The sequence below is a fragment of the Labrus mixtus genome, chromosome 5 (assembly GCF_963584025.1).
Source record: "Labrus mixtus chromosome 5, fLabMix1.1, whole genome shotgun sequence".
Classification (NCBI taxonomy): domain Eukaryota; kingdom Metazoa; phylum Chordata; class Actinopteri; order Labriformes; family Labridae; genus Labrus; species Labrus mixtus.
The window spans coordinates 26622316-26650123 of record NC_083616.1 but is presented as its reverse complement, the minus strand read 5'-3'; the positions used below and the strand labels follow the sequence as shown (position 1 = coordinate 26650123).

General features: G+C 41.5%; 3 protein-coding genes across 4 annotated transcripts; 2 read left to right on the top strand and 1 right to left on the bottom strand.

The window, feature by feature from the left end:
• Window positions 1–4568: 4568 nt before the first annotated feature.
• Window positions 4569–9922, bottom strand: LOC132974642 (RNA-binding protein MEX3B-like). Its single transcript, XM_061038841.1, has 5 exons — window positions 9122–9922; window positions 7714–7952; window positions 7475–7520; window positions 5500–6278; window positions 4569–5269 (listed from the first exon to the last, which is right to left on the bottom strand). Exons 1-5 carry the CDS (start codon window positions 9744–9746, stop codon window positions 4859–4861), a joined length of 2100 nt encoding a protein of 699 aa, XP_060894824.1. The 5' UTR covers window positions 9747–9922; the 3' UTR covers window positions 4569–4858.
• Window positions 9923–11769: 1847 nt separating this feature from the next.
• Window positions 11770–16012, top strand: tmed7 (transmembrane p24 trafficking protein 7). 2 transcript variants are annotated; one of them, XM_061038844.1, is made up of 4 exons: window positions 11770–11864; window positions 12171–12375; window positions 13448–13693; window positions 14690–16012. In XM_061038844.1, the coding sequence occupies exons 1-4, from the start codon at window positions 11803–11805 to the stop codon at window positions 14924–14926; spliced, it is 750 nt and encodes a 249-aa protein (XP_060894827.1). In that variant the 5' UTR covers window positions 11770–11802; the 3' UTR covers window positions 14927–16012. The 2 variants fall into 2 exon arrangements, with proteins under 2 accessions (XP_060894827.1, XP_060894826.1); XM_061038843.1 differs by having other exon boundaries at window positions 11788–11864; window positions 12111–12375.
• A 1059-nt stretch (window positions 16013–17071) lies between these two features.
• LOC132974643 (protein fem-1 homolog C-like) lies at window positions 17072–26793 on the top strand. The gene is made up of 6 exons (XM_061038842.1): window positions 17072–18217; window positions 21990–22159; window positions 22255–22443; window positions 22741–23252; window positions 23663–23839; window positions 24796–26793. The coding sequence occupies exons 1-6, from the start codon at window positions 17674–17676 to the stop codon at window positions 25058–25060; spliced, it is 1857 nt and encodes a 618-aa protein (XP_060894825.1). The 5' UTR covers window positions 17072–17673; the 3' UTR covers window positions 25061–26793.
• The last annotated feature ends 1015 nt before the right edge of the window (window positions 26794–27808 follow it).

Below are 27808 nucleotides of genomic sequence, written 5' to 3'. Positions count from 1 at the left end.
GCTTACACGGGAGATGAAAAGAGGTATTTGTTTTATTTATAGGAATAATTTGAGATTTGGAGAAATGTTCCCCCTGTTGCTGAAAAACCTTCCTAAGGTTGCTGAGAAGAGATCCTGCAGAACTTGGAAGTGAGTGTGAGCACAAAGATTAAAACAACAAAAAATCTAGGGTTCTCACTATACCAGAATTTAAAACTTGATTACAAAACCAGTACAAACATCAAACTGTTTTGATATCTGCTTAAAAACCATGGCGAAAAATAGAAGTCCTAGGCACCACTTACGTTTTTGCATTAACACAATTTAGACAGTGTCACCTCCTCTGCTCTCTGTCTTTATAAGGATTACTAACTATTGCATCTCTAAAGCCGTTTTCACATCTACACTCCTGAAAGTATCTAAATAATTACAGGAGGACTTCTCTGGATATTCTCCTGACCTGGCTGTTCACATGATGCTCCTCACAGCCGGAGACTATCCCTGTCAGACGGGAGGGGGGGGGGGGGGGGGGGGGGTGGGGGGTCTCCTGAGGTAAGATGTGACGTAAAAAAGCGACGCAGATGAAGAAACAGAGTCAGCTACATGACGCTATAATGAGAATATTTCTCTTTATATCAATGCTAATCAATGCAGACACTACGCACCGTGCAGCAGTCACAGTATAGAAACGTCACTACCCTCTGATTGGCTCGAGGTGAATTCGCCGGTTAATACCCTGCTGTGTTCTCACATCCCCTTATTGGACTGGTGGAAAAAATACTAGGGGGCTGGCTGGAGAAAGTGCTGGTTAAGTCTGAGTGAAAAATGTAGCTGTTTGCGTTCACACACACAGCTCCTCCTGGAAATATCAGGAGTTTTTCAGGAGTTTTTTTCTGTAAGTGTGAGTAAGAGACGCTAAAGGACATGAGAAACCTCTGTGTTGGCTGACTTATGAAGGTGAAAAGACCGTCGCTGCTCTTTCCTCTCACGGCAGCTCTCGTTTAAAAATATGACTGAAGATCTGAAGATGTTTAAAGCAGCTGTGGCTCAGTTGGTCGTGTCTCAACCAGAAGGTCGAAGATTCCTTTTCACCTCCTGCAGCAACATGCCCAATGTGTCCTTGGGCAAGACACCTAACCCCAAATTGCTGCCACTGCTGCTTTGTTGGCAGCGTATGAATATGATTAGTTACTTCTGATGGTCACTTTACCCAGCAGCCTCTACCATCAGTGTGTGAATGTGTAGGAGTGACCTGCGGGGTAAAAGCACTTTGAGTAGTCAGAAGACTAGGTAAATTGATATGAGCTTGTGTAACACTTTTCATTTTACTATAAAGCTAAAGTATTCACTGATAGTATTAAAAATAATGGAAATTGTTACAAAACTTAAGAAATTATAGAAAAAAACACTTTCTTAGTCGGCATAGTTCAACTGTTGCATTTTAAAATGACAATAAAGTTTGATTCATTTGAATAAACATGTCATGAAAAAAAAAAGAAAAAGAATCACAGCAGTTGGGACATGGCTTTAAATGAAACCGTCTTTATTAAGTAACTTTAATATCAGAAAAATAAAACTCTTAAATTCTCTTTACAGCAAATATATAATATCAGTGCTTTGGCCGCAATAACTTAAAAGGCCGTTATAAAATATAGTCTGCTTTTAAACTCCTGTCTCAATTTGAAGAATTTATATATGCCATAAGACTCCCCCTACATATACATAACAAACCTGTAGTAAAATTAGCAAATACTTTGAACTGTTGGTACAGCTTAACAATATATGAATTTCTATAGAGATCATCTAAGATACATTTGACAGTATACCGCTCTTAATTGGTTGGCGTACAGACATGACAGGCAGCTTGAATCCTTGGCCTTTTTACAGTTGCAGTGAGACGTTTTACATCGGCGTTACATTATGAAGACATGCTCGTGATGCACATTCCATTTTCCACTAGATTTAACGGCAGCTATCAATACTATTATCGTCAATACTGTAAACTAATATAACTACAAGCAGATAGCACTGACACCCTCCTGCAACCTCTCCGTTTCCAACTCTTCATTCACGTAGAGAAAAGTAAAAAAAAAAAAAAAAAAATTAGAAATCTTATTGTAAACATTTTAATATAGATATATATATATTTATGTATATATATGAAATGTAACAAAATAAAAATAAGTTCTGTATATTCATCAGTCATTAACAGTAATAATACATACACAAAATGTCAATAGAGTCTTTTTCCATAAAGTGAGGGTCGACAGCGTGTATTGCATTTCCTCCGAAAGAGAGCAAAGAGAGATCGACCCTTTGAGCAAAGTTTAAAAAATAAAAAAAATAAAATAAAAAGGACGGAGAGAAGACCAGAGAGAGCAAAAGCAGACGTGGGTTGTTGTTTTTTTTTTTTGCACTTCTGAGACTCATTTGGATCCGTTTCCTTAAGAAAAACTCTAAATGAAAAACGAGGAAACAGCAGAGCGATGGAAAAAAAAAAAAAAAAAAAACTCCAAAATACTGTTTACAGCTGGAATGATAAAAGGGACCGGGGTTCAATGTTCACACAGAAACAGTATGATCTTATGTAGTGTCAGCACAGTCCAAGCTGAAGTCACACCAGCCGCTTCCCCTCGTCGTAAATGTCCCATTTAATCCTGGAAAACAACGTCCAGAGCCGCTGGAGTTTAAAGCTAAGATTTCTGAGATGATTTCCACCAGTTTTGTACCCTTTTCTTCATTTTCAGGCAGAGAAATGGACAGAAGGAGAGTGAAGGTCTAATCGTTTAGAGTCCCATGTAGTAAATAATGTGAAGAGATAAAAAAGGAAAAGTTCAGGATGAACGCAGGTTCAGTTGAGGAGACATGAAAAGCAAAAAAGTGTACCATTGAAACATCCTATTGATGCATTAAAGCAGCTGATAATGACTCAAATGTAGTTAGAAAATAAAACGGAAAGAATGAGTCCTTCTTCCTTCTTTAGAGCTCTGTAATTACAACCCGAGGAGTCTAAATCATCTGGTGCTTCCTGGAGCAGTTAACATACTGAGAGCTTTTTGTTTTTGCATAGGCCTGGTAGACGACACATGGGATTAAATAATGGGAGTTATTCTGTTCCCTTCACCTCCACAACAGGGTCAAGACATGGCTTTGATATGATGGCCACAAGGTGGAGCGGTTAAAAAAACCGAACATTCAAGTGAAATAAAAAGGATTCTTTTGAGATGTTTTAAAAAGTCAGCATGCCGTCTGTGCAGTACGGCTTTTTGTTCCAGGTCTAAGGTGTCTTTCATAGTATAAATATCAGCTCCTTTGGCTCGCAGGTGAGGAGTTACTTTATAAGCTTTACAATCTACTTAAGTGTCAGCAATACAGGGGAGGAGGAATGTAACCAAATATAAGAGCTGTGCAGCTCATTGTTTCCCAAAAATAAAAAGGAGATTATTTAGACACAGACAGGGGGAACAAAAAAAGAAATTCAAACAGAAATTAAGTCAATGGAAGTGTTTGTTGCTTTTAAGAAAAAGGTAAATACTCGTTAAAAAAAAGGAAGCAAAGGAAAACCTCCCTGTGATATCGCCTTTGATCCACCGGGACGCATTAATGAGACCGATCTTCAACGGATACATTAAGACCTCAGCCTGTCAGCTTGGGTCGTTTTGAGCTGAAATATAAGATTAGTCGATCGTGTTGTCAGATAATTATAGGCTTTCAGAAAGGCCACAAGTTTGTCTTAAGACGGAGCAACACCGTGAGTCAGCTGAACTCGTTCGTTTCTTTTTTGTTTAGTCGGAGCAGAATTAGGCACAAGTTAACCGTAAACACTTGTTTTTAAAGTAGAAATGGAAAAGCAACGTGGCGGTACTGAGCTAGTGTAAGACCCAGAGGAATTACACTCTTTGTTTCTTTTATCGAAAAACAAAAAAAAAAAAAGAGAAAGAAACTAGAGGCAACAACAGGTCGCTGTTGGAGTGTCACACCTGTGCAGGTTAAACCCTCTGTGAGTGTGTTTACATGTGTATCAATGCCGTGACGATCGTTGATGCACAAATCTTAGGATTTAAGATCTGAGGGATTTAAACATCAGATCAGATAAAGTAGCACAGATTCACTTGATCGTATTTACACAAATTATCCAAGATAGAGTAGCCAGATAATGTTGTATGTGTACGTTATATCCAGTTAACTAGTGTACGCATTCAAAATCTTAACCAGGAGGATACCATTCATTTATACACATTATATTCAGAAGGGACTCGTTATATGTAAACATGCTCTTCTCTTCCTCAAAGTGTCGCTGAGCACAATAATCAAGAGGCGAAGGGGCCGGGCCGTGTGTCAGCACATGTAAAAACAACGCTAGCAGCAAAAAAAAAAAAAAAACTTTTGAGATGCAAACATGAAAATAACAATATGATATCTAACAGGATTCAAAGTTCATTAAAATTTGTCATAAAATATAGGTAGGCAAAATCTTAAAAACTAGATGTTTTGGGGAGAAGAAAAATGTAAATCAAAAATCATGATGAGCGAAAAAATATATTTATATCCCCCCCCCCCCCCCCCCCCCCCCTTCCCCCATCCCCTTCCCCCCAATGCTACACAGAGGGTTCCAACCCTCCCGTTGATCAATCAATCATTCATGGAAGAAGACTTCACAATAACAGGCACATGAACGGGGTGAAGACCCCGACCCATGCCCTGAATACACATTATTCCTTATTCATTCCCATCTTTGTCAACCAAAACGGCCGCTTGAACAAAACTGGGGAGGTGACACACCAAGAAACGGTTTGGGGTCCGTTTTGTAATTACCACACACACACACACGTTGGAAGTGTTTGGGTGGTTTACACCACGTGAGCCGAGTGGATCAAACTCACATGTTGCGGAGCTGGATGGCCTGTGTGACCGGGGACAGGCACACAGGGCAAACAGCGTCTGGACCCTGGCATATGTGGGTGGCACAATCGAGACAGAAAAGGTTATGGCCGCAGGGAACCAGGGCGGCGATCACCTGGTTATCCATGCAGTGGATACACACTTCCTGTCCTCTCGCTGCTGATCCCAGCCCTGGTCGATAGGAGAGGGAGGACTCGGGAGGGGAGGAGGAGGAGGCGGTGCTTTCACTGGAAGAGGAGAAGGCCGAGCTGTAGGAGGGGAACCTGTGGGCGTCGAGGGCTCCCGCCAAGCCAAAAGCCCCCCGGTGGACGCGCTGGGCCTGAGGGTGCTCCAAGGCTTCTGTGCCGGAGAACGTTGGAGAAAGCCGAGGGGTTCCAGGCTGGCTGGTCTGGAGACAGCAAAAGGCAACAGTTTTAATATATATAATTTGATCGGCTCTTATTGTTGTATTTGTGTTGTTTAATTGCTTGAACTCACTTTTATTCTTTCTATTTGCATTTGTTCTTATTTACCTTTGCATTTTAATCCTGCCTCTTAATTTGATTTTAAAAACTACTCTCCATCTGACCTGATTTTGCCCCTGCTTTCTCTGTCAAAGCACCGACTGTATTAACCTACCTGAGACTGGCGAGCATCAGGGGCCTGGAGGGGTTGTTGGTCCACAAAGGGGCTCCAGATTTGTGGCTGTGTAGCAGGTTGCGAGGCCTGGGCGGTGGAGATGGTTAACGGGTCGAACCCTGAGGTGGAGCCTCCGCTTCCCAGGCCGACGAGCTCCTCAGACCCCACAGGAAGGAGACTGTCGCCAAACCAGAAGCTAGCGCTGCCGCTGCTGTTGTTGTTGTTGTTAGCATTGGCATTGAACGCACAGGTCGGACTGAAATCTGCCATCCGATTAGCGTTTCCGCCGCCGTAGAAAGAATCGGCCGAGCTGGAGCCGCTGCCCAGGGAGCTGGAGCTGTCGTTGCGGTAGTTGGAAGACATTCTGACACCACTGTTAATATTGCTATTGATTCGTGGAGTACCGTTGATGCTCACTGGCAGCAGACCACCGCCACCACCACCACCACCAGCACTGCCAGCACCAGCACCGCCAGCGGCACCGCCACCAGGTGACGATGCAGCAGCGTGCAGCCAACTGGCATCCCCCAGGGCAGCGCGGGTAACAGAGCTCTCAAAGCTCACGTCGGTACCGTTGAATTGAAAGTCGTTGTTGTCCACGCCAGGAGCCTCAATGCCCCCGCAGGTTCCTGTGCGGAGGGCGATGTGCGCCTCTATCTCGTCCCTCGCCCGGTCGACGTTCTCCGGCATCCCGGTGACCTCGAACACCGGCTCTTTGTCGCGACTCGGTGTCACAATATAAGTGTGGGTCTGCTGTTGAATGCGTTTAATGGTTGCTCCTGAAAAGATACGACCAGACCAAAACATTTTAATGCTCACATGGTCACATGACTGTCCAGAGTTAAGCTTTAAACTTAAGTTTCAAGACGAGGGAGACCATTCCAAAGACATTTGATCTTCTTCTTTGTGTGCTCTAGTAGGAGTAGGTCGAGGACTATTATAACACCCGTTCTTGTTGGTGCAAGGTCGTCTTAAAGAGTTTAATTTCACATGTCTTGTTACTTTTTAGTCACCGTAAAGCATACTAAGTTAAATGTTCTATACAAAGAAAGTTCGACTGATAAAGTTTCTTAGTTTCATTAACTGTGCTCATAACATTAGCCGGTGAAAATAAGGGGAATAATTTGGGCACGCTTCATTGTGGCTTCAAACTGCAACTCGACCTGATTGTGAGAAACGGACATTTAGCCCGAGTAGTTCTCCTTACGCTGCCCAGTCAAATTAAAACACGATATATTTTCAGTAATTCCCCTCGCTTTTCTTCAAACATTGGGAATGGATTGAACACAGCTGTGCAGCTATTACAGAAATGATTTGCAGGTTGTCTTGGTGACTCATCTGGCTAAAGCACACACATCTCAACCCCCAGACTGTGTGCTCCAGTCGAGCGTTGGAACCTTTTCAAATGACGCTTTTACATTCAAAGCAGAATGGATGTATTTTAACTTCTTTCTCCCCACATGATACCATTTAAACATTAGCATTTAAAACAGCACAACTTAAAAGACAGAAAAGCTTGAAACCAAAACGACTCTAAATGATAATAAATACTTTAACTTCTGTGTGGAAAAAGGTTTCCTTATTTATCTAAAATTTGAAGTCTTTTTTTTTGACTTCTCAGCGAACCCTCTCCAGCCTAGTGGCACATGGCTGAGAACCGCCGCATTTCAATTTACAAATCAACCCCAGGGCTTTCTGACACTGAGGTGGTAATGTCAACAGGGCAAAAGGTCTGAGACACCGTGACAGCAACATGTAAACTCCCGGAGTAGAGAAAAAGCATATTAAACCTAAAAAAAACTTGAAGGAAACGATTTTACAATTTAACTCCTAAAGGTCAGAAAAGAACGAGCTACCTGTATGTGTGGGCTTTTACAATAATGTGATCAATTTATGATTTAGAGACCATCAACACATCACTTTGATAGAGTGAAAGGCAAAAAAAAAAACAATGTTTATCTGAATAAAGACCCACCTTTTGGACCCACGACCAGCCCGACCACACGATACGGTACCCGCACCTGTGAGTTCAAATGAAAATTGTAACCAAAAATATAAACCACAACAAATCCTCCTTTCTTAAACAAGTCAACTTGGATGGTCACACACACACACACACAGCATTATAAAGACTACATTGTGAGTGATGCCTTGCACCAGAATGTGCGTCTCATATCTTCCAGCACGTTGACTCATGATCACATGCTTGCTGACCTGAATGGTTGTCTGTCCAGGAAGAGCAGGGGTCCCTGGACCGGTCGCAGCAGACAGAGGGCCCGTCTTGTTGCGAGAGGCTCTGATGAGGGAGAAGTGCTCGGCCGCCGACATGATCTCCCTCTTGGCCATGGCCACATCTTCTTTGCGCCCCGTCACAACAAAGACAGGCTGCTCTCCCCTCACCGGCGTCTTAATGTAGGTGTTGGTCTTTGCTCGGAGCGCCTTGATCTTACAGCCTGAAGGTGATTAAGACAGAGATTAGACTTTCTTATAATTTGGGTTTAAAAAAAAAAAGGACCCACCACGTTACATTACACAGACCTGAGTGTTAAGCTTTAATACCGCCAAATTGACCCAATACAAGATCGCACCACTCTGTCAGCAGTCCTTAATGCAATTTAAAGGTTGCATAGCTTATAAATTAAATATTCCCTACAGCTGTGGTTGAGAGTCCAGCATCATTACCAGAGCCATTTCCTGTTGTTGTCAACACTGCAGTCTGTGCACCCTCCCCCAACTTCTCTCTGACATAACAACACACTGCCAAACCCTACCATTAAGCAACGTAAACTTTATGTAAAAAAAAAAAAAGAAGAAGAAGAAGAAAAAAAGCCAGATAAAAGAATTGCACAGCTAAGAAAAGCCGGTCATTTTATTCAGAGGAACACAAAAAAAAAAAGTCTTGGTTATGTCACGGAGTTCTAACTTTAACCCCACAGCTGATGTGGCAAAGCAATGGTGACCAGCACACACCACTCTCTCTTCAGAGACAAAGAGCAGCCTGCTTTTTTAGCTCGACATGGCACGGCTCGGCTCGGCACAAACTCACCAGGCCAGCTAAGCACAGACACACAATCTAAAAAAACCCAGACATGTTGACAAAGAAGGAAGACATTGAATAATCTGCTTTACTGGCAGCTGCAATGTTAACTTTTTTTTTTTTTTTTTTTTTTTTCTCCAGTGTGTGTGTTGGGCGACGGTGATGATGATGACCCACTTTAGCTTTCAAGCTTAATAAGTCAATTATTGTGGCAGGAGATTCAGGATTGTAGTTTTAATAAGTCACAGAAATGTCGTTTGAAATGTGTGCATTTTGTAAATAAAAAGAAAATCACTTAATTATGTAAATCTGCATGAACTCAATGCTATGCGCCAAGTTTCTTACATTGGGTCCAAATGGTGAAAACATAAAATGCTGTTACTTTATATTCCCCACATTTAATCATATGTTTTGATTTATTTTTATCTCTTTAATGTTTTTACTGTCCTGCTTTTAGTTTGGAGTATAGTTTCTGTAACGCTGCATCAGCTGTCTTTCCACTAAGTTTTATCCAAACTCAAGTTGTTCGTGGGTTAGCTTTATTGTTCCAGACAGAACCAGAACCAGAACATAAACCGGACTCACCTTGTCTGCCCACGATCTCTGCGACGTGCTCGGAGCTCGGCACGGCCACACACTCGGTGGTGTTGACGCTTTTCCGCCGAGCCAACAGCGCTGCCTCGGCCTCGTAGCCCGGCTCCGCGTACACGCCGGGCGGTAGCATCGCCATGCTGCTACCGGGCGGCAGGGCGCAGCCGCCGGCCACATTATCGTCCAGCTCGTCCCCGTTGTACAACAGGACCGTCTCGACGTGCTGCGGGTCCATCCCGGGCGGCAACATGGAGCCACCCGGCCCCGATGGGAGATGTTTGGGGCGATGGGCCTGCCCTAGAAACGAGCCGGAGTCGGCGGCTACAACTTCCAGCTCTTCGTCCTCGGCCGTGATGTTCGCTTCATCTCCCGAAGGCGGCCGATGCAGAGGCAGGGGCTTCAAGTCCAGGACGGTACCGAGGAGGTTAAAATGAGAAACTTGGTGGTGGTGGTGGTGGTGGTGGTGGAGAAAAGAGAGGCTTTCATCTGGTTGTTCGGATGTCTGGCTTTGGCTGCCGTTGTGCTCCTCAAGGCCCATACCGGCGAAAGCGTGCACTAGCGGCGGAGGGAGCTCGGACTCTCCCTCGTCGGCCTCCAGCAAAGACGTGCTACTGGGCATGTTGCAAAACTTGTGGAAAATATTGCTGTTAAATACTAATTAATACAAAGAAGGAATCCGTTTTGTTTTTGGTTAACACATAAAAATAAAAAGCGACCCGCGCCTGTTGGTTGAAATGTGTGGCTTTTGTTTTGTCTCTCTAGCTCTCCCATGCAGCCCTCCCTACTCTGTAATCTCATACAACCAGTTCTCGCGAGATTTGGTTTTTGGGTCGGACGTGTATATTCACCATAGACTCTCCATCTGTCAGAAAGAATAGAATAGAATTACTTTATTGATCCCAAACTGGGAAATTGTGGCGTTACAGACACACAATATTAGCAAATTTAAATACAATATAATATTAAATACAAAGTAAATAAGCACTAAAAATATAAAAACTAAGAATGAGAATATATACAACCAGGATTTAACTACACATTACTAGTCTTCAATATGAAAGATTCAATGTAAATGTGCAAAAACAGAGTTGTAAATGGACAGTATTGACATAAGTTAAAGTGCATGAGTGTAGACATATTATCAGCAGGTGAATGTAGTTTATCTATAACACTGTTTTACAATTATGGCATGTTTTGCTACTCTGCCTTACAAACCCTGGCATTTGGGGTCTTATATTAAGGTTTGACTGACCCCATGTAAACTCCAATGACGTATGCTATTTAGGAATAGTAAAATGTTGGTGTTGTCCCTCTATGAGTCTGGATTATGACAAATAAGGAGCACATGACGATTTAAGGACAAAGCTTTCCGCAACTTAGTTTTAAACAACAAAATTATATTTATTTCAATAGCCGCCTATCAGGAAAGTGATATGGGCATGGTATTGTTTATTATGATAAAATAACTGCTTGTCAAACTCAATAACAATCTACAATTTTAAGTGGTTCATGTTCATGGTAGGAACAAAAAGAAAAAAGATAAAATAGTGAAAACCAGAAATATGTCCATAATAATATTTGATCACTGGTATATGTTGAGATAAATTTGAGACTTAACTGACTGTAATAGTTTTTGTATTCTACAATTTGGCCCTCTGGCAGTCAGAATTAAATGAATGTGGCCCTTGCTGTGACCAAAGTTGCCCATCCCTGTCATATGAGGAGGAAAATGACAGATATCATGAAATAACTATAGCAATCCAATTTGAAACTCACTGACCTCCACTAAAATGACAAGAAATGTATCCTTTGTTCCAGCTCAACTGTGCCAAAACCCCTTAGTCCAACAACTCCCAAAACAGATCAAAGCTTGAATAATGAAGACAAAATCAAAGAAGCAGATATTATTATTTTATATTTTATATATTTGTAATGCGTCCTGTAAAATAAAGGTTCTTATATAACCTGTGCAGTGTGCACTCCAAAACAATTATGATAAGGCTGTGTTCTATTTTTAAGTTGACAATAACAGCATCCTTATTGTCAACTTTAAAATTATTTCTTCATTAACTACTAAAACTATTTAAGATTTTGTTTTTGTATAGACTATGGCTACATTTATTTTGTTTCGAGTATATTTTATGTATTATTTATATTTATATTATGACTCATATCAATAATGCTACACACTGTGTGTGTTTTTAATAACAATAACTCTTTCCACAAGTGGAAGTGTAGATACCTTGTAATATTCTATTATTGTATTTTTTTTATTTAACTGATGTAAATATGTTTTAACTTCTATTTTTATTTTTAATAATTATATATTATATATTCCTGTTTCCTGTTTTCTTGAGCTGCTGTAACGCAAAAATTTCCCCCATGGAGGATCAATAAAGTTTATCTTTATCTTTATTTCGGATGTAATTGTAATTTGGATGTAGCTTTGAATAAATTTGTGAAATCGTGTTATCTTCTTAATTATATTTTGTTTTTTTTAGGTTGAGTTTATTTTAAAATCCAAGTGGTGTCAGCCACGTTGGAAGATATTGCCGAAGAGGATCCGTTAGTCAAGACAGTAGACGTAAGCTTACGTCATCTTACAACTGCGCCCCTTCTTCTTTTTCGGCAAATCGGAGAGAAGAGGGGGCGGGCCTTATGGCGGACGCCAGCCAATGCCGTGCTACGTTTGCAGGAGGTTACGTAGCATTAGTTGCATCCGGGTGAGCATATCGAGGTAAGTAACGTTTGCTAATGCTGACTGAGACATAATCATGATTTTACAAATATAGATATTTAATTATCCTTAGCTTTAACTACCACGGCTCGCTCATAATACATGAATACACTTACGATAGGAAAATATGAAAACAACCCAAGTGTTTTAATTATTTACGATTTAAATGCTAGCCGGCTAGCTAGTTAGCTTGAGCTCGTACCTGTCGCTAACACCAATGTCCGGGTTTGCTTTGTCTCCTTTCAGTCTTTTTTGTTTCTCATGGTTGGACTTTCAGTTAAAGCTGTGTGGATTTCTCTCCTGCAGGCACGCTCACAGGTTTATACCTCAGGCTTGGCTCGTAGACTTCAGGATGTACGGATCTGTTCGGGTGTTGTTGAAGGTGCTGTGGGCCCAGCTGCTCTGTGGGTGGGTGCTGGGCTCAGAGCTCACCTTTGAGCTGCCCGACAACGCAAAGCAGTGTTTCTACGAGGACATCATAATGGGCACCAAGTGCACACTGGAGTTTCAGGTAAGCTCGGCTGTTTGATGTGAGATGACGTTTTTAAATATTTGAGTCCAGACGACCATAATGAAAACAGCATCAGTCTGTAATGCATGGGCGGTTCTAGGCAGGGGCCAACAGGGGCCCCTATAACACTGAGCTTGGTCCCCCCCCCCCTAATAACACATACACACGTATTTGACTCACAATCTAGTATTAAATATTGTTACTGACACATGGTATTTTACGTTGTGGTATTTAATGATGTGCTCTATCATTTGGCATAATATATATATCTTTTTGAAAGCGATCATGTCTATTTTTCACCTGGGTTTAATGTTCCCCTCTGACAAAACAACCGGCCCCAGTTTGGCCCCTTCAGTAAAAGTGGTCTAGAACCACCACTGAGCAACGTCTCAGGTCTTATATATCAAATGTATCTGACTGATGAATGCATAATACTGTCTTAAAGAACCTTCCAAATTCATTTCAAACACACCCGACATGTTTGTCTTTTTTTCCCCGTTGGTTTTCATGTTTTTTATTATTCAATGCATTAAGTATTGCTCCATTCAGCAACATAAATTTTGTCAGCACAGGCGATGCATTTTATGATAACATCTTATTTCTGCACGCTGTACTTATTTAAAATGATCTGTGTTTGTTGCTATAAAACATTTTGATTTATATGCATTTTTACATGAATCGTAAGAGATTGCCAGTTTTTATGCTCCGTCAGGATATTCTGCTTTTATTAACAAGCCGTCTTAAGAGCACCTTTTGTGAAGAGTTTTCATAAATTGTCAAGGAACCGTTTCAAGGCTCATTTCTAAACTAAATCAATAACAGCAGTCTGCCTGTTCTGTTCTCCATATCTGCGTCTGTGTTGATGAGATTAGCCACAGTCTCCATTCATGAATCATGTGTCAAAGCTTTAGATTTAATAAAAGAAAATGTGATGTGTGCATAGGACATTCCACTCATTTTGTATCGTCTCGGCTACTCCACACAATTGGTAAAAATGTAAATAAATAACTGAATTGAGTATTGTATCCCTATGATACTGAACAGCTGTTCTCTGGTCTTTATGGTTACCCAGGTGGTGACTGGTGGTCATTATGATGTAGACTGTCGTTTGGAGGACCCCGAAGGAACTACGCTCTACAAGGAGATGAAGAAGCAATATGACAGCTTTACCTTTACAGCAGCAAAGAACGGCACCTACAAGTTCTGCTTCAGCAACGAGTTCTCCACCTTCACACACAAGACTGTTTACTTTGACTTCCAGGTTGGAGATGACCCTCCACTCTTCCCCAATGAAAACAGAGTCACTGCTCTTACCCAGGTAAGCTGTGTGTGTCTCTGAGTGTGAGGATGAAAGTTTTTGATATACAGAGTGCAAAAGTTGGTTATTTTCATGACCATTATTTTTACTCTACCTTATTAACAAACCATAGGCTGCATTACAAGATTGCAAGTGGGATTGCCGCTTAGATTGTTTACATTTAAACCTTTTATATTGACTTTAAGCTTAAAGTAATGTTGTTAACGGATCTCTGTAAATTCGCAGCCTAGCTCCACCCGTTTAACATGAAAAGAGGTTTAACCTGCTGCAAATACTGAAACACCTGTCTAATGAGTGTGCTCAACCCTACTTACCTATATGTACACAATGACATCCTGGTTTGAGCAAGTGTGGTTTAAAACGGGAGAAGAAGTGTTCATTAAGCCTCCACTATCAAGATCCACATCATCTGGTAGCTAATTTCCCTACACATGTAGCCCATTTTATTGCTTTAATTTTAACACAATATTTCATGTTTTTTTGTGCCCATTATGTTCTCCAGTTTTTTACTTGCAGAATTACGGAAGAGTTCTTAGAAAAGAGGCAAATAAGCATTGTTAGCTACTGAGAGATGACCATTTAGTGTTTAGTGTTTATTGAAATGTTTGCCAAAGTGATCCAAAAAAAACAAGGACATTTTAGGAGTTTTGTTCATCTTTGAAATGGCTATTTGTTCAAATTTTGCTGGCTGTTGCCATCAGTTTTTATATTTGATTCAATCAATTCGATCAATCAATTTTTATTTGTATAGCGTCAACTCATAACAAGTGTTATCTCCCACAACCTTAACGTTGTTGTGTCTAAATGTTGCATTACCTCTATCTTGCAGGAACAAATCTATGTTCCTACGATATAGTTTGAAGGAGTTTAAAATTAAAATGTTTGAATTAAAGTTAAATTAGTTTCTTGTTACATGACAATCATTAACCTCTATCCGAAGTGAGTCTGAATATCTTGCACCGGTCTTATCCTCCAATTTGTTTTTACTATTTCCAGATGGAATCAGCGTGCGTGTCCATCCACGAGGCCCTGAAGTCCGTCATCGACTACCAGACACACTTCCGCCTCAGGGAGGCCCAGGGACGCAGCCGGGCGGAGGACCTCAACACTCGGGTCGCCTTCTGGTCCATCGGTGAAGCAATCATCCTTCTGGTGGTCAGCATCAGTCAGGTGGTCCTTCTTAGAAGCTTCTTCTCTGACAAGAAGACCACTACAACACGGGTCGGATCCTAACAGTGTCTGAGCTCTGGGATCTGATTGATTACTTTCTTTATCTGTAACAGGGCTCATGTGCATAAAAGGAGTCAAAATATCAGTGCTCATCTGAAAATTATTAAACTGCTACGTCCTACAATCGGTCATCCACATACAGCACTGGTATTTTCACTAACTTTATGCAATTCAGTCTTGGGCTGTTTTATGTGTTCAAGCCGTTATTGAGGGGTAAAAGAAACCCCGAAGAGAGACTTGCTTTTGTTGCTTGTAACTATATGAGGGTAGTTAAAGCAGTTGGTTGTATAGAAAAAGCCACCCTTAAATACTTAAAATATTTGAGATAATTTCTAAATGTTCTTATTTTATTTGAGTCCTTTTGTACCCTTAACTAGTTCAAGTTTCAGCCTAAACTGTGTTCTGATATTTTCCCAAAGAGTGGAAGTTGTGAGTTACAGAGTTGAGGATTTTTTGTCCTCATCTGAAGAGCATTGGGTCTTTAAAACCACTCAGGCAAGAAAAGGTTTGTTTTCACTTTAAGTTTGCATTTGGTTGTTAAAATCTATTGCTTTTTTCCCTTTGTTATTAAACCTCACTGTATGGGGGAGAACGACTTGGTAATGTGTGTGCTTTTATCAGCTTTGTCATTTTAGAAGTTATTATGTTGTACAGAGTTTGAGCCACCTTTAATTTTATTGTAACTTGAGGCAGTTTCAGAATTTAGAGATAGAGATGGTCTCCCCTAAAAACTGAACTCTGAATTAGTTTTGGATTTAAGCTGAATTATCTTCAAAATAGTTAAAGATACAGTAAGGGACTTCATTTTGAAATTCATGTTGATTATCAAAAGAAATAAAACAACATTCTTGTGATTACATGACACACTGTGTAGTGAGTTACAATTTCTACAGCAACTTGTTATAAAAAAAAAAAAAAAAAAACGTTCTTTCACTGCTTCCTGGCAATGTAAAATCAAATTCTGTCTTTTCTGTTTGAAGTGTAACATCGTATTTATCTTTTGGGCTGACATTGTCCTCTTGGTTTTAAAAGCACTGTAAAATTTGCAAAAAATATTGCTTGAATATAAAATGATCTTAGTCTCTCTGAGTTGTAGTTGTACTTTGACATTTTACCCACTCACACAATATTTGAATCAATAACTCAAATATCAGGATGGAAGATTTGGGCTTTTGATAACCAGTTAGGTCTGTTTTTTTCACTGTCATTTTTGTCTCATCATTCAATAAGCCGTATTGGGGGAACACATGGACATGCAAGATTATACACAACGATCTCACTGTGAGATTTGTGTCAAATATTTAAATGTTATATTTAGGGGAAAACACACTTAAACCTAAGCTACTTCCAGATAAAGTAAGCTCAGAAACACAAAAAAATAACTTCAAAATATTTTTGTTTGTTGGTCACTCTTGGCTTACTTCCCTTATTCCCACAATGTGTTCATTTTCAGTTCTTTGTAGATGGTGCACTTTCAGGTCACGTTCAGACACAGATTCAACGCTGAGGCATTTCTGGGATATGTGTGAAGTTTTTGAATGGCTGAATAAACTTTCTGTTGAAACGTTGGAGTATACTTGATTGATATTAAATCATCACACAGAGTTCATGCAGGTTTTTTGGACATATCCTCTGGTAATGCTTATTTTATCCTGTAGGGAGTGATATAAGCAAGGCCTCCTCAGTTCCTTACGCGTTCATGCAGTAGTATAAAGCTGTTTAAATCCTGCAGATACGTGTGTGGTATTTTAATATTTTTCTTTCTATTCGCCCCTCTTTTCGTGTGTATTTATTTTTCTGTACAGTTCCAGGTAGACCTACTAATAAAACAACCTTTTCTGGTGTTTTATTTTAACTGGCTAAGCTACCGCCCACCCGCTCTGTGATTGGACGAGGCAGACGTCAATCATTTGCGCCACTGGAGAAAAAAGGCTGCGTTAGGTATGCGATTTGACAGAAACTGAGTCGTGATCATCCGGTCGAGCCGTGGGTGGATAAACGTCCCTGTTTACCTTCCCTCCGTGGAGATTGTTGTCGTGCCAACTCGCCGAGTGGCTGAATGGACGACCTTTAGTCTCTTTTTTTTTTGGGAGGGGGGTAACGTTTACCGTGTGAGTGTGTGTGTGTGTGTGTGTGTGTGAGTGTGTGTGGAACAAAAAGAAAACGACCCGGATACTGGGGGATATCCCCGATTGTTTGACCGAACAGAACACCGAGCGTCGTTGTTCGAGGCTAAGCTAACAAGCAGCTACGGGTGGGGGGTTGATGATTATTTCTTTTTTTTTTCTACTCCCCTTCGAAAGCGAATTTAAAAATACCGTGTCGGGTTGTAACAAAAAAAAAAAAACGATGACAAGCAAGAGAGGCAGAGCTGATGGAGGGGAGCTTCTCGGAGGTGACGACATGTCAGTGGATGCGTATCGGTAAAAAAAACGATCATTAAAGACCCGTAAAGTGTGTCGGCTAAGCGGAGCTAGTCGGTTAGCTTCAGTTATCAAGGAAGTCGACTAGCCACATTGCTAATTCGGTCTCAAATGTATTACTGGACCAAGGCTCTGCTGAACCGTCTGTGTTATTAATAGAGTTAAAGACTCACACCAGACTGCGGAATACCGTTTTGTTTTTTTATATATATAATTGTTGTGGACATCTCTGTAGGTCACATTAGTTGGTTAGTTGTAAACAAAGGGTGCCGAGCAACGCCGCACGTCGAGTTGTCTTTGACCGTCTTTTTATTTAAACTTTCAAACATGGATTTAAAGACAGCCGTTTTTAACGCAGCCCGGGACGGGAAGCTCCGTTTGCTCCAGAAACTGTTGGAGAACAAAGATGGACACGAGGTGACCAAGCTGATGGGCGAGAAGACGAACGGAGCCACCCCGCTGCTCATGGCCTCCCGGTACGGACACCTGGACCTGGTGGAGTACCTGCTGGAGTGCTGCGGTGCTCCCGTGGAGGTCGGCGGGTCGGTGAACTTTGACGGGGAGACCATCGAGGGGGCTCCCCCTCTGTGGGCGGCGTCGGCGGCGGGTCACCTGAAGGTGGTCCAGTCCCTGCTGGGCCACGGGGCTTCCGTCAACAGCACGACCCTCACCAACTCGACGCCCCTGAGGGCAGCCTGCTTCGACGGACACCTGGACATTGTGAAATACCTGGTGGAGCACAAAGCCGACCTGGAGGTGGCGAACAGACACGGTCACACGTGTCTCATGATCTCCTGTTACAAGGGACACAAAGACATAGCGCAGTATCTGCTGGAGAAAGGAGCAGATGTCAACAGGAAGAGTGTCAAAGGTGAGCTGTGGGCACGTTTTCACCTCACTCCTTTTTTGAGTGATCTCAACATGAACATAAACCAGTAAGCTGTTGTGTTTGTAGGATATCTCAGAAGACAGAGAAATAACAGGGATTATCTTCTAGACAGGTGAAATCATACATCACAAGTACTTTCAGATTACAGATCTGTAGTGTACACTCAGTGAACATGAACATTTCATACTGAATTATTTCCATGTGATGTGACTCAACAGAATAATGTGAACATCTGGTTTCACAATGGAAAGCTGCGATGACTACGTCAGCCTGGACCCGGGTCTGTGGGTGTGTCAGACGGATCTTATTCTCCTAAGATGGCATTTTAAAAATACATGGAAACTGCTGTCCATCTGTTGTTGTGCTCTTTAAGGTTACTCTCTTTGTTGCAACAGGTGGCTGACCACATGGTTCTTTTTTTTTTGTTTTAAGATAAGCACTAAAGTGATATTGTGCATCAAATATAGATTATCCCGTCTAGAAAAACATTATTGGCGCACACTTCAAAGCATGTGCCGATACATATTTATGTATCATCCTGTTGATATATCGGTCAAGCTCTTGGTCTTATAGATGTCTACCCCCCCCCCCCCCCCCAATACGCTCTTATCAAATACTTAAAATATGTCTACAAGCACTTACACGGCAACTTTGTGACTCCTCTTTAAATGAGACCTTAAACATGATTTACTAGTTTTCCTTCTTTGAGAACCCTCCTGACTTGTTTTTTTTTTTTTGTTTTTACATTTGGTTTGTTCTCGTGGATTCCTGGCTCACACCATTTAGCTACCTTGTGGTATTAAGGACAACGCTTAGTAAAAAAAAATCCGTAACTCTAAAGTTGTGCCACCTTGTACTCCTGATAGAAACAGAACAGGAGCTTGGTGATTTATTGTGCACAAAGCAATGCTTAAAATTCAGCCCTTGCACATCATGTGTGTTGACTGAGGTGGAAACACTCACTCGCCCATTCTTCTTCAGACTGTTGCCTTTCCCACAACAGCTGAACCAACAGGAAAGAGCAGATGTTTAATATCAGATATGAAGCAGCATAAACAATGGATGTTTATTTGATGGAGTACGGCAACAAGTTAGAAGAAAAATCAGGAGACCACAATGAAAGCTGATTAAACAGCCTTAAAAGCAGTGGTCTGCTCTCTCTTCAGACACACACATGCTCATTTATTTGATCTCTCCTGCAGAACGCCTCTTGGTGAGGGGCTCTCCTCACCTGGATTTGAGTTAGACTAGATTGTGATTTAGGTGCATAAAGAGTATTAAGACTAATTCCTTGTTTTGAAAGGATTTGTTTAGTTATGGATTCATTTATGTTGTAAGTTTACCGCATTTTATCATCCACACAGCCAAAGCTTTTCCAACACCGCTCAGAAATATTCATGTTGAACATAATCCCCCCCCCAGGAAAGTGTCAACTACTACAGAAGCTGCTTTTAATGATGGCTCAGAAAAATATCAATGAAACAGAAGTTAATATCTTAAATGTGTTAAAACATTGACTTTTGAATCCCTTGAAAGCATCCTGCCTTCCAAAACGTGAGCAGTCTTCCTACGATGTTTACCCAGATACTGTCCATCTCCAATAAACTAGGGCAAAAACTGCAGTACTACTGCCCTCAATCCTCTCCTCTCAGTCGGAGGAAAAAAAGAACCTGATCAGCGTGTTTTTGGCAGAAACTACACCGGATAAATAATGTTTAATTCCAGACTAACACTGTTTGTCCTCTTCTACCTGGATATGGATTAGCCTCCAGGTACTGAGAGTTGTCGGTCTAGAATGATGGACTTTATATTATTGATTTATTTGTAGGCATTTACTCGTTTGTATTTGTGGGCTTTTTTCTTTGATCTATCGGATCAGGAAGTGCTCCCACAGAACCGTGACTACGCATGCTTATCTCCAGGAATTACGGGCTTTGGCAACCTTATTATTATTTTTTTACAATGTTTTTGTTGAGGATTGACCTGGATTCCCAGGTTTGAGTGGCCTATTTTGGAGGACAAGGAGAGGGAAGACACACTTAAGCCAAGTACTTAGTTTTATAAGGTAACCCTTTTGCCAACACTTAACAATAATTTTTCAAGCTTGTTGGTGTTATACAGTACTGTAATCATGTGTTAGCCACAGTGCTCTGCCTTGATCCCTTGATACCTTTAGTACATTCACTCAGATAAGGTTAATGTTCTTGAATTTCCCCACTGGGGATCATAAAGGATCATCTTAATGTTCATAAACGATGCAGATTACACATAAAGAAGCTAAAACTTTTTTGGAACATGGGTAAACATGTTAAGGTTTGAAATGTGCTCTATTGTGTTGATGGCTGTAAAGAACAACACAATGTCTCACCTATGATCTGACACACCCAGGAAGAGAAAGACAGACAACAAAGGACTGTTTGAATATATTGCTCAGTGTCAGGAGGGCCTATTGTTGGACAGACTAATCAGTGCTTTGGTCGTCACTGTTCCAGGATTTGACAAAGTTGTTGGTATCAAAACCGTTTCCATACAAAGGCATCAAAACCAGTAGCCGATGGCACCCAATATTTGGTATTATTGTTGTTTTTTGCCAATATTTTATTGGTTAGGGAAGCTGATGAGAGAAATGGTGGGAGGAGAAATTGGAGGATGACATGCAGCAAAGGGCCGAGGTCTGATTGGAACCCACTGCCCCGCTGCAACAAGGACTATAGCCTCCGAACATGGGGCACATGTCACAACCTCTAGGCTATCTTGTTTTTAATGACCTCACAAGCGACCTCCTGCACACGCTCTTAATTGCACAAATACATTTGTAACTTTTTGGTAACGTGAAATTTAAGACACCAGTGCTGCTTTCTCTTTCATTCACGGCAGCTTCGGGTTAAAATATGACTGAAGAGCTGTATTATTCATAGAGCGTCTCTACTTTTCAATACTTTAAATATTGGAGATTGTATCAGCTTAAAGTGCCTTGTATTGGAAATGTTGAAAACCTTAATTAGTGCAAAGCTTTTTTCATACTATAAACGCAGGAGTCTGCAGCAGTGTAAATCTTCTATTCAGCAGGATTAAGACGCAGGGACGTGAACCTGAGCCAGGGACAGTATGCGCTGCTATTTTCTATCAAAGGGAGTGGTGTTTAGAGTAACACGCACTTACTGTAAGCATGGCGGCTCCATCCTGAATGGCTAATCACTGGGTGGAAGAGAGAGTGTAACTCAATGACTTGATGACAGCATTCACAATAATTGTGCTATCAGCTGATCTGCAGCCATTTCGAATTTATTCCTAGAGAGAGGACAATGTGCTGAGTAATCAGCTGCATTAGAAGCTCTGCTAGAGCTTTTTATGTAGAAAAAAAAGAGCATTTCACGATTGTTTATTGTAATTGTATTAGAATATAACATGATAGAAATAAGTTTTGAAGCTTGCAAACCAATCAGAACCACTAAAACCCAATTCTTTATTAACCAGACAGGAACATTCAGACAGACATTCCCGATGCTTGTGTTACAGAAGTAGAGGTCAAAATGACATCATCCCCCCTCTTGAAAACTGATGTTCTGCAACCTTTAATTAGCTGCATCTCCATATCCTCTGCTTGTTTTCTGCTGAATAGTGTCAGAAATGTAACGCAGAATGTTTATTCATATTCATGAAAATCCTTTATTAAAACTCATGTCTTTGTCTTCTTCTAGTTAAAGTATGAACCGTAGTTTATTGGAGTGTGTGTGTCCCTTTCTCTTCATAGGTAACACTGCGCTTCATGACTGTGCAGAGTCGGGCAGTCTGGAGATCATGCGGATGTTACTGCAGTTCGGAGCGTCCATGGAGCAGGACGGCTACGGCATGACACCGCTGCTCTCTGCCAGCGTCACAGGACACACTAACATCGTAGACGACCTGACGACGCACGATAAGGTACGGAGAGTCTGTCTGCATGGATGAGTTTTTGAGGATACGGCTATGATCTTTTGAATACAGGTATGAGGATGAAAATCTATTTTCCTCTGTAGACGAGCCCGAAGGAACGAATTGATGCCCTGGAGCTTTTAGGAGCGACGTTTGTTGACAAGAAGAGGGACCTGCTCGGAGCTTTGAAGTACTGGAAAAGAGCCATGGACCTCCGGTACACGGACAGCAACAGCATCGTCCATAAGCCAGAACCCAAGCAGCTGATCATGGCATACGACTACGCCAGGGAGGTGAGTGTCTGTGGGTTTTATTTATTCACCTAGTGCCACCAGGTGTTATTCTGCTGTGTTGAATACTCTGAAATACAATTGTTACTGATATGTTCACATCTCTGCACACATGTCGTAGAAGCATTTATGTCTAGAGTATGGAAGACAAAGGTTGAACAAAGAAGAGAGCAAAAACTGCTAAATAATTTCAGCATAACAAAGAGAACAAAGCAGAGCACAGCAGTCCGTTGTTGGAGCTTAAAGCAATTTGATTTAGACTTTAAATTCCCGTGTTTTTACCCTTGTAACCTTCTCAAGGTAACAAATGGCGAGGAGTTGGACGGGCTGATATCGGACCCAGATGAGATGCGTATGCAGGCGCTGCTCATTCGTGAGAGAATCCTCGGCCCCCAACACCCGGACACGTCGTACTACATCCGGTACCGAGGAGCGGTGTACGCTGACTCTGGGAACTTTGAGCGCTGTATCAACCTGTGGAAGTATGCGCTCGACATGCAGCAAAGCAACCTGGACCCCCTCAGCCCCATGACGGCCTCCAGCCTGCTGTCGTTCGCTGAGCTCTTCTCCTTCATGCTGCAGGACAGGGCCAAGGGGCTCCTGGGGACATCGGTGTCATTCGAGGACTTGATGGGAATCCTTTCCAAGAGCGTGCTGGAGATTGAACGTGCCGTTAAACAAAATGGACCCATGCCTCCTGATCCTGCGCAGCTCAGCAAGGCTCTGTCAATCATCCTGCACCTTATTTGTCTTTTAGAGAAGGTGCAGTGTACTACAGAGCAGGACCACTTCAAGAAGGAAACCATCTATAGGTGGGTTTTCTTTAAGTTACCGTACTAATGCTGGCAACGATTTGTCTTCTTTTCAGAATTGTAATTTTTAAATTTGAAGAGACATCCTAAGTCTGTTAGTTTAAAGGAAAAAGGATGTCTTTTGTGGCAGCTATTTTCTCTGACCTCATTTCTGAAAATGTCTTTTTCACGCTCTGCCAGTCAGGTTACAGAAGCATTTTTACTTCGCCCTCTTTCAGCAAACAGCAGAGTGTCAGTCTTGCTAAATCAAATTTGTTTCAGCTCTTCTACACAATATCAGTTTAACTGAATTTCTCATTGTCAGGTGGGATATTGTCTCGTACTTGTGTAGCGCTGTGACAAAGACGTTTGTTATTCATTGTCAGTCTTGTTGCTGTTCCTTGACTAAAAGCTGATTTCTCTCTCTTCAGATTCCTGAAGCTCCAGCCGTGTGGTAAGAACGGCTACAGTCCACTACACCTAGCAGTCGATCGCAACACCACCTGTGTGGGCCGCTATCCCGTCTGCAAGTTCCCCTCCCTCACAGTCGCTTCCATCCTTCTCGAGTGTGGGGCGGATGTGAACTGCCGCGACGAGGATGACAACAGGTCTGTATGTTTACAGCTGTCATAACAAGCTAATCACTCTCTACTGAGACTGATAATGACTAATAATGCTAATGACACATACTCATGAAGATAGCGCTCACTAAAACAGTCTTCTGTACGAAAGGGGGTTAATAAGTTGTGTTCGGGTAAAAAAAAGAGATCTTTTAGGGATGTTCAAGAGGTTTCTTTTATCCCTTTTCTTGATCTTTAAGCAGATTATTAACTGAAGTGATGGCTGACTGTTACAGACTGGAACATCTGTGTCTGTAGTTACCAGAGAACAAGCTGGGCTTGAGTCGGTATTTCCCATAACACTTAAAATTACTTTTGTATAATGACTAGGGATAATCTTTGCAACTACTTTCCCTGTCCATTAAACAAAAAAATAAATTCTGACTAGTCAGCTTAATATAAATTTGAAATGCCCGGGAAAGTCAAAACTGAGCACAATTATTTCACATTGCTAGGTATGGGATCACAGCAGCTGTGGGTAAAGGATATCAAATAGTGTGTGTGGCTAACACTAGCAGTGCTATCACCACCATCCATTGGTCCTCGTTGCAGGTTGACTTCCACCTGCCTCTGCTGGTCACACATTAGAAAATATTCCAGTTTAACCTGACACAGCATACATACAACTTTATCTCCACTTTCTAGACGATAAAAGCCGCCAAAATGTGCCGCGGTGCGATGCCATCACACTGTTCTGGTTTACATCCTGGTTGTAGAGCATTATGGGAGTTGCCATTAACCAGAGCTTTAGCTGTGGCTAGTTGTGGTCAGCTGTGTTAGAGTTTACACACAGCATTTGTCTTGCATTGCGAGCCTGACATCTAAATTACTTAAACTGACTCTCAATTCTTGTGCTAACTAGAGAGGGTGACGATTAATTGTTGTCGCTTAAATATCTTGTGGCACGTTCTAATGCAGGTCTTTTATCTTTTTCAACCCTGCAGTCCCCTTCACATAGCTGCAACGAATGGTCACCCTGACATTATGAACCTGCTGATTTCATGCGGGACTCACTTTGACAGCACCAACGCCTTCCAACAAACGGCATGCGACCTCCTGGACGAGAAGGAGCTGTCCAGGAATGTCATCCAGCCCATAAACCACACCACGCTGCAGTGCCTAGCCGCCAGGGCCATCATCAAGCACAACCTCGACTACCGGGGAAACATCCCAGAGAAACTGGAGGCCTTCGTCTTGCTCCACAGATAATGAACCGTGAAGGAGTGAACGGGTGGATATAAAAGAGAAGGTGGTGTGATTACATTTGAGTGGACTACGGAGTGCTACAGTTCAACACCTGACCCACAAGGTGTATAAGGAGCTGAAGACAGAAATGTGTGGGTTAGTTTTGCATATACAAACTGCTTGGAGATTACGCTTCATACGAACAAAAATGTCCTGATTCAACGACAATAAACTCAAAAACGATTTGAGATAATGGAGGAATGAGTTCCCGTTTTCTTCCTCTGCTCTCTCCACAGCCACAGCTCTGACTATGGGAGATGTGTCAGGAGTGTATTGCAACGTGGACAGACATAGTTGTTTCTCTGGATGAACTGAGCGAGAGGTTTACATAATTTTGCTTTATAAAAAAAGAAATAGTTTTTTTTTTTTTGCATATTCCACTATGCTATTTATTGATTGAAACTTGAGAGATTTTTCTCCATGCTGGCTCCAACCCGGCCTCAACTTTGCCTGCTTCTCTCTTCTCAAAGCAAGGATTGAGGCGTTTCTACACATGCTGGGACTTCAGGTGATTTTTTTTTTTTTTTTTTTTTTTTTGGTCCCGTCACTGTTGCCAACAGTCATGGACCCTTGCTAAGGTTATCATTCGGTTACAACTCTTTTTTTTTTCTTTTTTGTAGTTTTACAATGCATTTAGTTATCCTCATGCAAATCTGCATCTGCCACGTGGTGTGGAGCCTAGACTCATTTTGTTATCAAAGCTTTACGAGAAGGGTTTTAATGTCTGCGAACACCGCAAGTGCTTTATTCTTCCTATGCACAGGCTAGGCTGTTGGAAAGAGAGACTGTTGTATTCTGTGCCGGCACTCGTCTGTGCAATATCTCTCATGAGTTTTTTTTTGTGTTTACCTCATTGCTGCCGTTTCCTCAGTGCCCCTTTTACTTCTCTCAAAGACGGTAAAGAGGGTACAAAACCATTGTACTGATTGTTGTAAGACGAGTGAATGAATTTGAGTGAATGTTGTCTGTTTAAGAGTGTTTCTTGTATGCAGAGTGTGGTTTTTGTTTATTTTTTTTTTTTAGCTTACACAAATTATTGAGGACAACAGTTTTGGTTGAAGTGGCACTCGCAGAGATTCCATAATGCACACGACTGCCACAAGAAACCACAGCAGCCAACCTGACTGTCTACAACAGCCTGAGAGTGTGTTGGCTTGTACACAGACAGAAGTGACCTCTTAACATTCATACATGGCTGACCTTTTAAAAATGCCATCTTTCTTTTAAACAATCATGATCAATAAGAAAACATCTGGGTAGGTAACCAACATCAGCCCACTGTGCATGTGCAGCAGCAGCAGCAGGCGCATATCAAGCAACCAATCACTGCAGAGAACCTTTTTTCATTTGATCATTTTGTACAACTGTCCTTCATTTCTATGAGAAGTGAAGACGCAGATGAGTGGGAGGACGCCTCGACATCTACAATAGTACAGCTTTGTGAATTATCTTGTTTGCACATTAGCTTTAGATGTGTGGGTTGAAAAAAAAAAAAGGGCTTTTCATAATTTGTAGGATTTCATATTGCAGTCTATTAAACCTGACAGTTCAAAAGCAGACTTAGAAAATGTATGAGGACTCCCAGGGCAACTTGATTTGAATCTGCACTTTACTACAGCGGAGTTAAAGATTTGATATGGCATTAATCAAGTTCATGTCTTAATAACCAGTTTGACAATAAACCCATGTTGCACTTGTCTCCTTGTCCACATGTCTTTTCTTCCTTCTGTTCCACTTGTGCTCACTAGATCTGTTCACACTAAAAGCAAATACTTAAGTTATTTAAAGCTCCTGTGACAAACTTTCAGTATAACCTTATTGGCGCCTCCTGTGGTCAAAGTGGTGCATCCTCTCTTTCTGCTAATTTTGTCCTGTTTATGCATAGGTTGTGTTTTATGACAAAAAAAAAAACAACTAATCCTGCTCCTTTTACAGTCAACTGTGTCACTAATTGCGTCAGTAAGAAAAAGTCTGCTTCTTCAGTGTGCATGTCTCACACCTCCCACATGGCAGGTGTTTAAAGATACAGTATAAAAATAATCACTCTCCTGCCTGATGTTCGGGCTGGCTTTTGTAGGTCATGAAGAGACATTAGATTTAATTTCAGTCTGTTTCATAACCTGCTAAAAACTCATCACAGAAGCTTTAAGTTCTGAAGCCTCAGAAAAAGATGAAAAATCTGTTTCCTAACGTCCACCATGACGTCCTTGAATGTTCTGTTTTCTCCACAAGCCGAAGCATTTTACCTTCATAGAGGAGTAAAGATAAAGACCTATAAGGTATCCATAATTAGGTAGGAACATGTTTTCTTTGAATGACTTAAACTGACACAAACTCTAAACATAGTTGACCACCCTTTTGAAAGTTGACAGCTGATTGACCAATTGTTGCAGTACAAGTTGCCTTCAACCACTTTTATTTGTTTGCTTCTCTGCCTGCTTCACGTATTCAAATTTCCAAATGGGTATCATTAGATTTCCAGACTGTTCCAGTCCATGCTCCAGCTGCTTTTACCTCAAGAGTCCCTGCGTGGTAGTCTCATTCCGGTTACTTGAGCTGGGATCAGGCACTCAAGAGGACCCCTCAGACTGGAATGTGTCCAGAGCAACCTTTGACATTGCAGGGGAAGTTGCTCATGTTTTGCATTCAGTTACTTCCAAGAACTGTCCCGAATAAAAACATGCTGATTTATGGCTTGTTTGTTCAGCACTC

Excerpts from the sequence above, each read along its gene's own strand:
- LOC132974643 (XM_061038842.1), top strand. The coding sequence starts at position 17,674 with ATGGATTTAAAGACAGCCGTTTTTAACGCAGCCCGGGACGGGAAGCTC. Across the intron at positions 18,218-21,989 it reads CAACAGGAAGAGTGTCAAAG|GTAACACTGCGCTTCATGAC; the intron begins GTGAGCTGTGGG and ends TTCTCTTCATAG. Across the intron at positions 23,840-24,795 it reads CGCGACGAGGATGACAACAG|TCCCCTTCACATAGCTGCAA; the intron begins GTCTGTATGTTT and ends TCAACCCTGCAG.
- tmed7 (XM_061038843.1), top strand. The coding sequence starts at position 11,803 with ATGCCGTGCTACGTTTGCAGGAGGTTACGTAGCATTAGTTGCATCCGG. Across the intron at positions 11,865-12,110 it reads ATCCGGGTGAGCATATCGAG|TCTTTTTTGTTTCTCATGGT; the intron begins GTAAGTAACGTT and ends GTCTCCTTTCAG. Across the intron at positions 13,694-14,689 it reads GAGTCACTGCTCTTACCCAG|ATGGAATCAGCGTGCGTGTC; the intron begins GTAAGCTGTGTG and ends TACTATTTCCAG.
- LOC132974642 (XM_061038841.1), bottom strand. The coding sequence starts at position 9,746 with ATGCCCAGTAGCACGTCTTTGCTGGAGGCCGACGAGGGAGAGTCCGAG. Across the intron at positions 7,953-9,121 it reads AGAGATCGTGGGCAGACAAG|GCTGTAAGATCAAGGCGCTC; the intron begins GTGAGTCCGGTT and ends AATCACCTTCAG. Across the intron at positions 7,521-7,713 it reads CTGGACAGACAACCATTCAG|GTGCGGGTACCGTATCGTGT; the intron begins GTCAGCAAGCAT and ends TTGAACTCACAG.